We start from the raw sequence: 14882 nt of genomic DNA, 5'->3' as shown, positions 1-14882 counted from the left end.
TCTCAGTTCAGCGTATGAGAGAAATCTTTTCAACGCCTAATTGTCCATGGTGTTTAGGGCAACTTTCCCGAAACAGCATCATCGATAGCGGCAGCGGGTGATCATCAAAGTTGCGGTTTGGTACATAATCAAAAAAACTCTGTGGTCGCTGCACTTGGAAAGTGGGGAATCACATCTACAAGGAAAGTGAGGGTGTGGATGACATGCATAACGCTTGAGGAACCGAACAGCACGTGGGGTTTCGATCGTCATTCTGACATAGTTTCTGCGTAATGTGCATAAATGAAGAAACCTGAAACATAGTTGGCTACTTTCTGCGACATGACTTTCCTCTGTCTTTTTTTTCCTGCATTTATTCTTTCAACAGTGCGGGTCCTCAGGCATTGACCTTTCAAAATTTGTGAACTTAAGAAAGCAACCCCCCCCCCTTCCCCCCGTCGCATGTCTTGAGTCTTGGATATGCACAGCTGTTTGCTCCACATGTTTTGCACATGTACCGCCTTTGAAAAGGTTGTTTTGGTTACAGCGCAGTACCACTTATAGTGTGAATACTCATGACTCCAGTGACCTACATCACAAGTGGTCTATGCTGTACATTCATATTTAGAGCTGGTTGGTTGCATCAGCATCAACAGTCCACTGTTGCATGCATGGAGACACATGCTTATGCGTTATGTTTGGCAACTCTCCAGCATTTCTCTCAGTCGAAATGGCCGAGGGAGTGTGAGAACCGACGTAACGACAATGATAAGTAGCAACAAAAGGCCTTACTTACGCGAGTGCCAAGAACAAAATTTTGAGCTAATTACTAGGAGTGTGCGAATATTTCAACATTTGATTACCTTTCGAAACGTGTTTGCTATTTATTTTTAACGGCCAGACTTTTACTATTCGAAGTTCTGGAAAATGAATATAACCGTTTCATTTGCTAAAAATCAAATTGCAGCACTCCTAAATGATGCAAATAAACCCAATTGTCCTCACAAACTTCGATCTATAGGAAAGGTTAGTGGCCGCCATCACACCCTGACACTACATATTTGGACATGATAGCTCTATCACAAACCACTATAAAGAGTGCAGGTGAGAGAGCAAAGTGCAGGATATTCTTACACCATATTTAATTTAATGTAACCGGTACCCAGTTTTTGAGACTTCAAAATAAAATGCACCTGAACGCAATGTTACAAGGTTTCCAAAAGTTTTGGCATGCCCCTATGCTGACGATCGGAAAAAAAGCCAAACACAACACAGCCTCACAGAATGTGAAAATGATTATACTGGCAGTTCCTTTCTTTAAGTGATCCAGGTCAACTCTAGATATGCCTCAAGCGTGTGCTAATTCAAGGACGGTTACCTCGACAAGGTCAGTCAACACAGAGCAGCTTAACATTTTCCTACCCACGGAAAAAGTAACACTTTTTGGGTGGTCCAATATATATATTTTTTTGCCATTAACAGAACACGCAGCATACTAAAGTTTATAGTATAAACTGATAGAGGAAGAACTTCTGTTTCCACTAGTACAGTAGAACCTCGTTGATACGTTTCCGGAAAAAAAAAAATGCGGAAAATAAACGTACGATCCGGGAAAACGTACGATCTGAATCCAGTAAAAATTGAGGTTGACAAGCCCATACGAAGGTGCAAGGGCAAAAAATATTTATTTCTCACAAAACATGGAGGGACTCTTCAATTTTCCAACTCCTGGCATCTTGCTGGCAGCCAGAGGTCAGACAGCTAGTTTCAGTCCTGACCGGAAATAACGTTGTGATCACGAGTGTCTGAAATCCCGAGACAACCCAAATATTGCAAAATTGAACTCTGGGACAACCAGCGTAAACGTAAACAAACGCTACCGCCGTGTCAGCAGACGAAACTTTGCGCCGCATAAGCGTTCGTTCTTTCTATGGCGCTAGGTCATAGCGGAAATGATATTCTCGAGCATACGCATTTGGGATACGATCACGTACGTTTGCTAGATCATGCGCCACTCGCTCCGCCCGCGAAGAAAATTGCCGCCCCGCTAAAGGCTTAACAAGCTTAAAGGAGTGCCGACACAAATTTAAAAAATTTTCCGATTGTTGCTCTAAATAAAAATACTGGTGTCAAGAAAACTAAAACGAGTATTATGGTGCCTGGGAATGCATCATACCGTATAATGCGGAATATAGGTCGACCCCCTTACCTTGACCAGAAAAAAAAAAAAAAAAAAAAAAGAAACACGGAACTGTTGACTCATGCACTTTATTCAGTCCTCCGAACTGTCGGAGCTCTCCTCCGAGGACGACTGCCTTTCGCTAGCCGTCTCCCACAACGTGTCGTCCTCGGTGCCGTCGAGAGCGTTGCTGATGCAGCACTTCTTAAATGCGCGCACCACCATTTCTTCAGGCAGAGACCTCCATGCCTCGGAGACCCAAGCACAAACTGTCGCGAGAGGTGGCCTGCGCAGCCGGCCTGCCGGGGTCCGCGGGTTGTCGCCAGCCATCCATTCATTGTACAATGCACGCACACGGTCTTTAAAAGGCATGTTAAGGACGACGTCCAGCGGTTGCAGCGTTGACGTCATCCCTCCCAGAATGACGACAAGATCGGTCTTCCCGTCGCGAAGTGCCTCCTTCACCGACGCCGTCAAATGCCCGCGAAATGCATCCAACACGAGCATGTTCCGGTGCTGCAGGAGGGCTCCGGGCCGCCGGTTCCACACTGTGCGGATCCACTCGCGCATTAGGGCCTCGTCCATGTACCCCTTCTCGTTCACGCGGATGACGACATCCCGCGGAAAGGCCTCCTTCGGCAGCGTCTTCCGCTTAAAGATGATGAACGGGGGCAACTTTCAGCCGTACAGGAAAGCATCACGGTGAAGCGCGAATGCTCGCTTCCGATAGACAGCAGCTTCACCTCCTTTGCCCCGCGTTCACAGACTGTTGTGGACGACGGCATGTCGAACCACACCGGCGTTTCGTCGGCGTTGCCGATCTGGCCTAACATGTAGCCATGCTGCCGCCGGAAGCTATTCATGTATAGTTGAAACTCTATCAACTTGTCCTCGTACTCCTCCGGCAGCTTCTGGCAGATTGACGTGCGCCGTTGAAGGACAAACCCTTTGCGTCGCATGAAGCGGTGGACCCAATAAATGGACCCCTTGAAGTCTTCCCTCGACAGACTGGCTTCACGGGCGAGCTCGACGGCTTTTGTGCGAATGAGCTCCGCACTCACTGGCAGGGACCTGGCACGGTACTCGCGGACGAAATCCGCCACTTTGTCCTCGAGTTCCAGGTGCACAGCTCGGCGACCGCGAAACGACGTCTTCCGCGCATTACACACCGACAGTTTGGATTTCTGGTTGCGCCAATACCTGACGCTTTTCTCAGACACTCCAAACTGCCGCTGCGCCGACATGTTGCCATTCGTTTCCGTGAATTCAATTACTTTTCTTTTAAACGCGGCGGTGAACTGGCGCCGCGTCCCGGTATTCATAGCTGGCCACAGAGCAAGGTCGCCGCCACTCGCTAGGAACACTAGATGAACAAGAAAAGAAAAATGGCGTCGGGCGTCGGCCCATGGAGGCGATGTCGATGCTGATGCCCAAGAAGCATGCGACGCTCCCTGTTGCCAGACGATCACTCGGTTTGTGCCAAGGACCGGTATATAGGCCGAGGGGCGACTTTTTAGTGATATTTTTGGAAAAAATCCCGATCTATATTCCGCACTATACGGTATATATTTTAATTACCGCTACATTGAAAAGACACTTTCGGTTTCGATATCGATGGGGCGGCTTCTCAGTGACGTTTCATGTCAGTATGACGTCACGAGGATACAGAAACTCGCGACGTACTAGAGGCAAATCTGTCATCTGCTCGTGGTGCACATAAACAACGATGAGTGAACTGTCGTCCAGTGACCCTGACAGTGATTTCTGCGATTTAGGCTGCATGCAGGACGCAGAACTCGCAAACTCGGGGGAACTGTCTTGACTGGTCGGGATAATGTCCATTGCAGTGGGGCTGGCTTGCAGATGCTCAGCGACGAAAACTTCAAAGTCAAATTAAAATATTTTATACGTGTTCTCAGACATCGGTGTGTGGACAGCGTTGACACTGCATACCAAGGAAACGGAAAATGTCCCTTTTGCGATGTCTCAAAATCGTGTCAGTACTCCTTTAACTCTGCACAGCGCACGTAACAATCGCGGTACAACACGATATGCGAAATCTCGCGAAAGTGATAAGCGTCCCCAAAAGTGACAGTTGCTCGCAGCTATTGCATACTACGTCGCACACTTGCGCTGATCAGTTTGCATTCTGTCTTGAGACATGCTTTGGTACGTTCGCCGCCACTCATAATCGCACCGTCTCGCACGGCGAAACGGCTTCAAAAGATAACGCCCGGCGTAATGGCAACCGAAGGTGAAGTCGCCAAGTGCCCGCATTCCGATCCATCGAGTCCTCAGAAAGATGGCAGCGAGTCGCATCGTCTCGTTTGACGTCAATAACCAGAAAGCTTCCAGATATTTTCCAGAACAAATTTTTTCTTGCAGCTTCTGATGACCGCTGGTAGGCAGAATTGTCCAGCCAGAGAAAAACGAACACCGACTGGAATTGCGCTGCGCGATGGGCGGAGCAAGCCGAAAACGAACGCATGACATGACATGACAGGAACTTTATTGGAGTCCTGAGGAACGCACTCCGGGAGAAAAGTGTGGGGGAAATTATCGGCACAATGGCGGCGTTGCTGTGGTGACGTGTCGCGGCATGACGTGCAGCGGCAGCGATGCGGTGGTGGCATGTTCGTTTCCGTAGGTCTTGTACTGAACCGTGGTGGACTGACAGCCTCCATTCTTTGGGCCGCATTGTTAGTTCCCCTGGCTGTTGTTGTAGCCATGGGTTCTGAACAAAAGTGTGTGGAACGAGTGTGCATCTATGTACCGTGCTACGGATGAAGGATTTGCAATGCTCAGCAAAATCGTGCCAAGTGCTACAGAAAATACTTTTTTTTTTTGAAAGACGTTTGAAGATTTTGACGGTCAGCATCACCGCCTGCCTTTGGGTTGGTGTGTGGTTGACAGAGAGCGGTGATCAAGCAATTCGGAAGAGACGTGGAGGGGACAATTGAGCAAAGCAGAGAAAGCGGGGAGGGGGGAAAGGCACTGCGGAAAAGCCGCCGTCGCTAAGTGACGGCTGTCTGCCACTTCGCACTTCACAAGTACACGAGGGCCCTTTTTGCACGCCTGAATGAGAGTTTCTGACTGCAAAACGTTTCATATGACCGCAGTTTTCTGCGGTGCTGAACGCCGCTGCCAAATAATCGTATTTTCCAGGAACGTATTACACACGGCTGTATTGGGTTATTTTAAATTTTCGCGATTGCGAGCGTAGGAGCCGGGGAATCGTACTAAGCGGGAACGTATCAACGAGGTTCTGCTGTATTAGCATCAATAAACACTTATTAAATAATATGCAAAAAAAATTATTTAAAAAAGTTATCACGCATGCATGGTCATTGCATGGTCTTCCTCTTCTTGCCGTTAGTGGAAGTACATGACAAGGGTGTAGTGAAGCGCATGTTTCCGATGAATTAAGACACGCAGGCCTTGTACTGCGGTTGCATTGTGAGGGAAGTTGCGGTATGACAAGAATTGTGCAAAATGAGAACAGCATTTATGTATTCATGCAGAAAATAAAAGTGTGTTGATGTAATAGGCATTTGTTCATTGTTTTCTCAATACTCTCAAATATTTAACATTCAGTAAATTTGGACATTTCTAGCAGTCCCACGTGTGAGATGTGAAATTATCACTGCTCTCGGAACACACGGAGACAGTTCACGCTGTCGGGCAACAATCACGTGTACATTTATTACCGTGTTTACTCGAATCTAAGCTGATGTTTTTTCGAAAAAATGACGTGTGAAAGTGGAGGGGGGGAGGGGCGGCTTAGATTCGAGTAAATACAGTAATCTCTTATACATACGACAAGTTCGCCTGCCGAATCTGATCTGAGTAACACGCTAAGTAACCTTATACAATGCCAATAGAATACACAGAAAACATACCAAACACAAGACAACATGACACTCAATGCACTGCGAATGCGGCGTCACCGATGTTTGACTCGCCACGAGGGGCCAGCGGGAAACGAGCCGCGGTATCGTCCCCCACGGACCCACCGCGCGAGGCGGCCATCAACGCACGCTACCAATCCCCATAAGAGACTCATTGCTGTTTTTTATGCGCTGGCCTAACCTCTCCGCGGCAGCGCTTTGTCTGTCGCGGAGAGGTTAGGCTGGCACTTTGTCTGTGTAACCTGAGTGCACTCTGTTATCCAAGCCTTGATTTTTTACTAGCTACATGTTGGTAACCTTAGCAGATTTTTTTGTCATTTTTATGGGATCACGTTTTATTCCTTTGTTAACCCTAGCTAAAGCTGTACAATTAGAAGCCTCTGGAGTGTTCTTATAATGCTTACTGTAACCACTCCCATCTTTAATGCCTTTGGCCCTGACGGTTTTAATAAATAAATGAATGAATTAACGAATAAACAAACAAACAGACAATCAAAAACGAGCTTTTACAGTACACACCTATGCTGGCCAGCAGCTGCTGTTAGTTGCCTTCTCTGTAAATAAATGCGGTAGATGGCCTCCTTCTACTGACCTCCCACAACTTGCAACACTAACAGAATTCCTGGGCTGCTGGCAAGCAAGACTAGGCACACAGGAGTTAGGGAAGCCAGACAAACAGGTGAAAGTTATTGCCCTTTAGCACATCCCAAACCAGTTTTCAAGAAGGGCCTGATGCCCAACAAGAGGCTCACCTCTGGCGCATGCTTCCTCTTCTTGGCCTCTCCATCGTCGCTCTTGCGCCTGGCCGGTGGGTGGTGCTCTTGCTTGGCCTCCTCCGCTCTAGGTGGTGGAACCTTCTGGTGGCCCGAACTGTCTCTGCGACCCTTCAACGGCGCTGCACCGTCGGCACTACTTTTACGGGGCACGGGGCTCTTTTTTGGCTTGGCCGCTTCGGCACGCTCGGGATCTTCGCGGGGTCGCTTCTTGCGTGCCCGAGTCGGGCTGGCAACCGGCAACGTCCCGTCTTCTGGGACTTCCTCCGTCGAAGAGGTGGACTCGCTGTTGCGAACCTTGCCTCTCCGTGCCGACTTTGGCTGCAAGGTTGGTGCGACGGTAGATGCTTTCTCTTTGGTGGTTGTGGCTAATGTCGGTGCTGGCCCTAGAAATGGGAAACCAGAGATGAGAGTTAAAAGGCAATACTGTGGAGTAGGCTAGGGCGAATATTCGAGCACTTCGAATATTTGAATGAATATTACAATATTTGAATTCGCTTTGAGATGAACTTAAATGATTCTAAATTTCGAAGTATTCGAAATGAACGAATATAGACAAATAAACCGCACGTAACCCCCTGTAAAGCTGGTTTCACTGCAGTGGAGGGGTGCTATACCGTGAATGCACCGTTCCAGGGGAAATCCGCACTGCCTCGAAGCCCCATTTTAAGTTTAAATGATCATATTGCCCACACATAGATTCATGCTTTTTTATTAAAAGCTCGTTATACGGCTTATATGCTCTAAGTATAGGAAATTTTAAAACGTAACATATTTTACAGGTTATCCCTTGCATTCTGCCGAAAGTCAGATCCTGCTACTATTCAAAGTTGCTTCCGCTTTCCTTTGAACCAAAAAAGAATGACATTTGCACATGCCTCATTTCCATTTTTAAAATATTGTGCAGGTTAGTTAGGTCATCGCTAGGTTAGTTGGGTCATCGCTAGGTTGCTAGGATCAAAATCGCTAGGTTGTCAGCGGCGAAAATTTGCTATATCAAGGGTGTCTCCCACTGCCACTTTGTTACATAGAGGTCGCAAAATACATGTGCTTCTATGGAGTAACGGCGGGGAATAGAAAAACTTGTCATATCGAGGAATTTCTTGTATTGAGGATCGTTATAAGCAGGTTTCACTGTACATGACTGTTGCTATGGCTGTGCTGCTTCAATTAAAACCATGTTGGTGCCACCTTGCAAAAATGCTATGTTGCTGCTTCTACTGATGACATAATTCAGCAGTACTCACCCGGCCGTTAATAAAAATAGTATCTGAGGTTTAATGTCCCAAAACCACGATATGATTATGAGAGACGCCGTAATGGAGGGCTCCGGAAATTTCGACCAACTGGGGTTCTTTAAGGGGGGACGTGGGTCCTAAAATTTTTTCTTTATTTTTGAGTCAATATGAACTAAACTTCACTGTCTTGACCAGTTTTTTATGCTGATTTCAAATCTGTAATTAGTTTTTTAATAGCTGCACTAGTTCAAAAGATCTCGAGGTTCGAAAAAATAATTAGTGCCTGCTTCTTACGGGGCTTTTAGGCAATTTCGACCTACTAAAACCAATATGTAAGTGCATGGGCCCAATGCCCATATCATGCTGTCGGGGGTGATGCTATTTTTATTCCCTTGAGAGCACTGTGAAGGTCAGAAAACAGATGAACACTCACTGGTGATTATTTTTTCTGATTCACTCTCATTAGTATCTTTAATTAAAATTTGTAAAATGGTGCTAGAGTAATGCAAATAGCATCACCCCCCAGATAGTTTCAATACGAGTAAAATGATACCAAATTTGTGATTTTTACTCAGCAACAACATGGAAAAAAACCCCGTTAGGCTGAGTGCGTTGAGCAAAAATATCAAACTGAGAAAAACGCATTTGAAGTTTCAGGCAACTGTAACTTTTGTGGAAGTGCAGCCACAGCACTAGTGGTTATATCATTTGATAGGTTTCTTCTTCACGAGAACAGCCATACCAAATATGTGACCATGACCTGCCAATGTACTGGCAAAATCTTCTTATAAAGCCACATAGTGCACCCAGTACCAGTGTGATAAACTCCACCTTTAGCAATTCATAGGCCTGTACCAATTCCTTGCAAGCTAAAGAAATACAAAATTTGTCTATGAATGTGGCTTTGCAACAGGCAAATAAAATAGACAGAGAGATTAAGTCTAAAAAGCACGTGGGTTATTTATTAAACCAAAAATCACTTATTATTGTCCAGCAATAGCACTTGGTTCAACAGCAGGCAAGGGCTGTAATCGGGGTCCCCTGCTGGTTTGTGTAATTTTGAAAGTGTGTGCTTGGTGTCACTACTGTATAAGTGCTCCTTTTGCAACTTCCAATGTCAGTTTTTAACCTTCTCAAGGCTGTGGAGCACAAATCAATTTCCCAAAGTGTAACACGGCGTCTCTGCAATTTCGGTGTTGCTCTGTCAGGCCGTCGTTGAAGCGACTACCGTTGCACCCTTGTCGACAGTATTTGTGGCCCTAATTTAATGCATTTCACTTCAAATGACATTAATTACCTTAGCACCACTATCACCAGCTACCTTCTACGAGAAACGCTTCTCGCGCGAGTCGCACCTATGATAATGAAGCACAGACTTTGAAAGCAGCCTATACCCTCCGTCTTGAAAAAGGTCACTGCTTGAGCCGAACTCGGAACGAAGCACAAGCCCAAAGAACGTTTTTATCACGGATAAGTCCACGCGGATAAATTCTGTGACATTTTCCTTGCCGCCGTTCACCAACATCCAACGGCTTGAATTTCCGCTGCTTCGTTGCGCGCTGCGATGCCAAGCACTCCTCCCGTCACCGTATTTCCCGCGCACTCGGCAGTCCCGCATAGTATGCCATACGAACGCGGTTTCGAATGCCACTGAAGCGTTGCCCAATGATCCGATGACTGCAGCTTGACCAAGGGGAACCGGGCGGTTCTCGTAGACTCGACGTTCCGGTAGCGACAAGTAGTTTCGGCATCGCGCCTTCGTACGCTTGGCGCGTCTTCTTTACACGAGAATCTCCGGATGTGCCAGCACAAAATAAGGTAACTGTGTGTCGGCGGGCCGCAGGAACGCGAGCGTAAGCAGAGGAAGATGACACTTGTAACAACACACGAGCACACGACACCGGCAACACGGCAGCCGTGAGCGCAGAACAAAAATACAAAAACAAAATGGCCGCCTCGGGTTGCGCCAGCCAATGGGAGGCGCGAGAGAAGGGGCTCGCCTCGTGCGCGCGCTCTGGCCAATGAGCGTTCTACAACCACCCTTCGGAAAAGCGCCGATAGCGGCCGTTCTGTTGCAGCGACGCCATTTTGAAACGCCGCAAAATGTACACAAAGAAAACAGCTTCAAAACAAGCCAAAGATGGCGGCGATCAGCCAGCTGCTGCGCCCGCGGCGAGTTTGAACAAATTTTGCCTGTTGAGATGCATTTTGCGGCTCCCGTGGCGTCTTAAAAATAAGTTTTAACCCATTTCCCGGGCGAAATCGGCGATAATATTTTGAGGGCAGCTGCTTAGGGGTGCAAACATGCCTAAAATGCGTTTTTCTCAAAACCGATTTTCTGTCCATTTTTTACTATTCTAAGACCCGCGTCCCCCCTTAAGGGGGGACGTGGCTTTCGTATCGTGAAAAATGGCATAAAATCGATTTTTTTGAAAATCGCATTTTCAGTTTCTGTAGACCCTTTTCTATCAGATTCCAAAATATCTTCACCGAAAACCGCGTAGAAGTGCTATAAAAAAATTGTTGCGCCTGTTGAGGTGGCGAAAATTATTGGGGAAATCGCAAAAAAAGCACTGATTTTCAAAAAATCATAGCTCCGCAACGACGCCACCGTTCGCCGATATTTTGGTCTCGTCGGAACGAGCATTTCTCCGTCTTCGAATTCCCCGCCTCAGCTGGCTCCTCCCTTCGAAAACAAGCGCACAAAAAGCAAATGTCTGAAGGTCGTTTCGAGGCCTCCGATTGGCCGCGTCCGCCATGTTGCCCCAGCGCGCCTCGCCATTGGTCCGATGCTCGCTTCGGGGGATCGTCGGCTGCTGCTAGCGCTTCGCGAGGTCACGGCTGTCGAAAGTCGCGGTCTTTATGACGCGTTCGCACTCGTTATGTGTTCACGGCTCGAAGTCGACGATCACGTAGAACTTCACTACGTTTTAGTTAGGAGCTGCAAGCGGAAGCCCGATCAGATTACGATGGCACGCCGCGCTCGTAGTGAACATCGTAAGCGCGCGTCTCAGTCCGACCCTTTAGTTGACTCGTCGGATCAGCGGCTGGAGGTTCTGCTATCAATACTTCGTACGTAGTGACGAAGATAATCGCGGGACGACTCCTTGTACTCGCGAACAGCGCGTCTACTGCTCGGAGTCGTCGCTAGGCCTAACTCCGCTCACGGCACCGGCGTGCGAGACAAACCTCGAACTTTGCGGGCAAGAACAACGCGTTAGAGGAACCGTGGCAGTGTGCTTCTTCGTAAGCAACGCAGCGCATTGCCCGCCGGCTCCTCGGAACCGCGGATGGTAATTTTACGCATCGGCAGCGGACCCCACAGCCAAGCTCGTCGCGCAGCGGCTGCGCGTCGGCGTCCCGAAATGCGAGACCAAACACGTTGCGCGCCGATTTTTCGTCGCCGCACCTAGGGATATTGCGCATCGTCACCGAATGCCGCGACCCAGAACATCGCGTGCAGATTTCACGGCCGAGCACTTCGAGGTGAAATAAAGCACTGTTGATGCAATTTAGGCGCGCTTGGAGCCGTGCGTGGTATCGCCACAAGCTCTCATGAATCATCTGAAAAAAATAAAAGCCTCGCAGATAACCGTGTTCGCCGCAACCGGGTGAATTGTGAAGCGCATCACAGTCGAGGTTTAAAGTGAGCTTGAGTGTGTGGGGATCCGAGGCGCGCCCGAAGCCACTGCGCGGGCATTTCGAATCCTTTCCCTCTCCCGTTCTCCCGCGACGGCAAGTGGCGCCATTTTGCGCTACGCGCCGACACTCGTGGTGGCGCTGTGCGCGGTCGGAGAGCCGCGAAATTCGGCGACAGACGCGCGGGCAGGCCGGGACGAACTCTATCTCTGCTCGGACGCCGCTGGGTAAGCACGTATTTCTTTCCGGTCCAACGTCCCCTTTGGGAATCGCTGGACTGAAGCCTGCCTGGGTGCTTCGGCATCCTTGCAGGCGTGTTTACCTCAGTGTTAGCTCCGGTTCGTACGCTAAGCCAGAGAGCGGTGCCTAGTGCTCGTGCGCAGTCGTACCACGCCGAGTCGCACTTGCCGGTGGCCCACGCGTACGGAGATTGCCCTAGCCCCCGCGACCAGGCCCAGTGGTCATCGCGAGAGTGCGCAGCATAGCCGCGAGGGACCTTTTCCCGAGCGGCGTGTCAAAGCTCGCCATTGCGAGCTGCGACGTGCTTCGCGGAACCCCTTGGTGTATCGTCCGCGCGGGAAGCCCTTTGCTTCCCCGTGCCCCGGGAGCGGACGTGTACTGTGTGTGTGTTGGGGTGCCGCAGAAGGCAAATAAAGTGTTTGTGTGTGTATGTTAGCTCGAACACTGTGTTTATGCCGCGCGGCGCTCAACGCCTTTGCGAGCTGAGCGCTCGAGCCAGCTCGCCGGCGCGCGCGCACGGGGTGAACTTTGGACGGCCGCGCCGCCGCGCCCCGCGGCCCTCACCGAGCAGGCGAGCGCAGTCATACACTAGACAGGCTGCGAGTGCGAAGTCCCTTCTTCCGATTACTTCGTTCTATTCTCTGGAAACCGCCGAGACCGTACCAACCGTTAATCTGTTCACCGGTTGTCGGAACTGTTCGAGCGTTCTCCCGCCGTGAGAATGCATGCACACGACACGGCACGGACTACTTTCTGCATCGGAGGCGTGCGAGGGCCAGTCACGCCAACATTTTCCCGCGCTGACCCTCCTCCTCTGCGTCCGCGCTGCGACGCAGCCTTCGTTGATTTCGGAAGTTTAGGTTTCGCGATCAGCCAGTTGCGTTTTCACTGTTCTCTTGCGCTGAGCTACAATAACTATTCGGCAAAATTCAAGCTCACTGTTATAGAATTTGCCTAAGGAAACGGGAACCGTGCCGCAGAAGAGTTCGCTTTTTAATACAAGACCGGGAAGGAGACCGTTCCGAGGACCGAAGCATGGAAAGTTTCCTGCCGTTGAAGAATACCTTTTCAAATATGTGCGAGAGCTTAGGCCCACCGGTATCGCCGTGCCGCGGCACCTCGTTACTCCCCGCATTGTCGCGAAGAGCTTCAAGAAGACGCCTCAACGCACTCGATAGAACCAAGGACGACGCACTTTGGGAAAGCGGTGACAGCGGCCGCGGCGATGATTCTCAGTCGGACTTCTCAACCAGTGATTCTGACTAGACCGCGCATGACCGAATCTGGCTGGTTAAAGTACGTGCTAATTCTGTTAAAAACCCTTCGTTTGCGCTATAATTTATTTTCTTCTTTAATGTATTATATCGCGCGTGTTAGGACTATATATTGTGCGTTATTTCAGATGTGCTCGCGAAATCTCCGCGTAATTTGCGCACCCCCTTTTCGGAGCTCCAAATTCGCGAAAAAAAGTGCGCAAATTATGCGAGTAAATACGGTAACTCCATGAAATTTCATTAAGATATCTCAATAAACAAAAAAGTTGGTATCCAAAGGTAGCCTCCCCCCTTAACGTGCACCTAAATCAAGGTACACGGGCCTCAAACATTTTCGCCTCCATCGAAAAGGCAGTCGCGGCGGCCAGGATTCGATCCCGCGACCTTCGGGTCAGCAGTCGAGTGCCATAACTACTAGACCACTGTGGCAGGGCTCACCAGGCGGTTGTTGGGGCTGTTGTGGCTGAGGCTGAACAGGAGACGTGACACGTGGCGGTGTTGCCACTGCTGGCGTTGGCGAGAGGAGCGGTGAGCTGAAGGTGGCAGGAACTGGGGGCGGGGCCTGCGGAGACTCCGCCCCCAGCACTGGAGTGTGCTGGCCTGCCATCTCCTCCTGCTCGCGGCGCTTCTGCTCGGCGTTCTCGGCCTTGATACGCTCCAGGCGCTCACGGTCAATGCGCTCGATCTGGCGTTGCGACCGCCGCAGTGGCTGCTGGGGCGAGCCTGGAGACACCAGGCCAGCTTCATCGCCATCGGCCTCATCATGTGACCTACAAATTCAACATAACAGGTCATCAACAACCGGCAGCCAAAGCAATGACGATGGTCATCATCATCTTGACTCCTGCTGGGCAAAGGCCTTTCCCATGTTTTGCCAATCAACCCAGTCCTGTGCTGGCTGCGGCCAGCACAGTTTACCGCCGTAAACTTTGACCTCATCTGCCCACCTACCGTATTTACTCGAATCTAACGCGCACCTTTTTTCCGGGAAAACGAGTCCAAAAATCGCATGCGCGTTAGAATCGAGTACCGAAAAAAAAAAGAAACTCAGTTATCCTATTGCCATCGACATTTCAAGATGGCCGCCTCCTACGCGCCTCGGCCATTTTTGCCATTTTTTCAGTTCGTACGTGTGCTGAGGAGATTGTCATCCCGTTCTGCGTTCGCATCGACGGCATGGAAGTGTCGACTCCAAATACTCGACTAGTGTACCACGATGCCGCATTTAAAAGAATAGTTGTTACATGTGCAGAGAGACGGATGGAAATCGGGCCGCACCGCGGTCGTTCGGAGTTCCCGAAACGTGTGTGCGAGACTGGCGCAAACAGAAGCAGAAGATTTTTTACAGCAAAGCTTCACGAAAAAGTTTCTGTGGAAAAAAGCAGGGCCGGTTTCCTGAAATCGAAGAGTGTTGACAGCGACAAGGAGTTGTCCGACAGCGACGAGGACTGATCCATTACGCGACTCGTATCGCCGCCGTAGTGGTGACAGTTTTAGCGGCAAGGCCCGCTTTTTGACTTTGTGTTTTACTCTTTTGAAACTTTAGTTCTTTAAAACACAAATACTTGTTCTTCTGAATGTGCGAAGTTTGACTCTTACGGACATTTTTTGTTCTTTTCTCTCACGAAAAATGGGTGCGCGTTACAATCGAT

At 49.3% G+C, this 14882-nt stretch overlaps 1 protein-coding gene across 1 annotated transcript in view; it reads right to left on the bottom strand.

The window, feature by feature from the left end:
• The window catches only part of LOC119384036 (PHD finger protein 3), a gene marked incomplete in the record, with an annotated part of 169565 nt that overhangs the window by 131315 nt on the left and 23368 nt on the right, over positions 1-14882 (bottom strand). The window contains 2 exon segments of the mRNA XM_037652325.2: positions 6819-7225; positions 13669-14000. Of these exon segments, the coding sequence (XP_037508253.1) occupies positions 6819-7225; positions 13669-14000 (739 nt within the window).

Source organism: Rhipicephalus sanguineus, chromosome 2 (assembly GCF_013339695.2).
Source record: "Rhipicephalus sanguineus isolate Rsan-2018 chromosome 2, BIME_Rsan_1.4, whole genome shotgun sequence".
Lineage (NCBI taxonomy): Eukaryota > Metazoa > Arthropoda > Arachnida > Ixodida > Ixodidae > Rhipicephalus > Rhipicephalus sanguineus.
The sequence above is the reverse complement of the archived record's forward strand: the minus strand, read 5'-3'. Positions and strand labels throughout refer to the sequence as shown.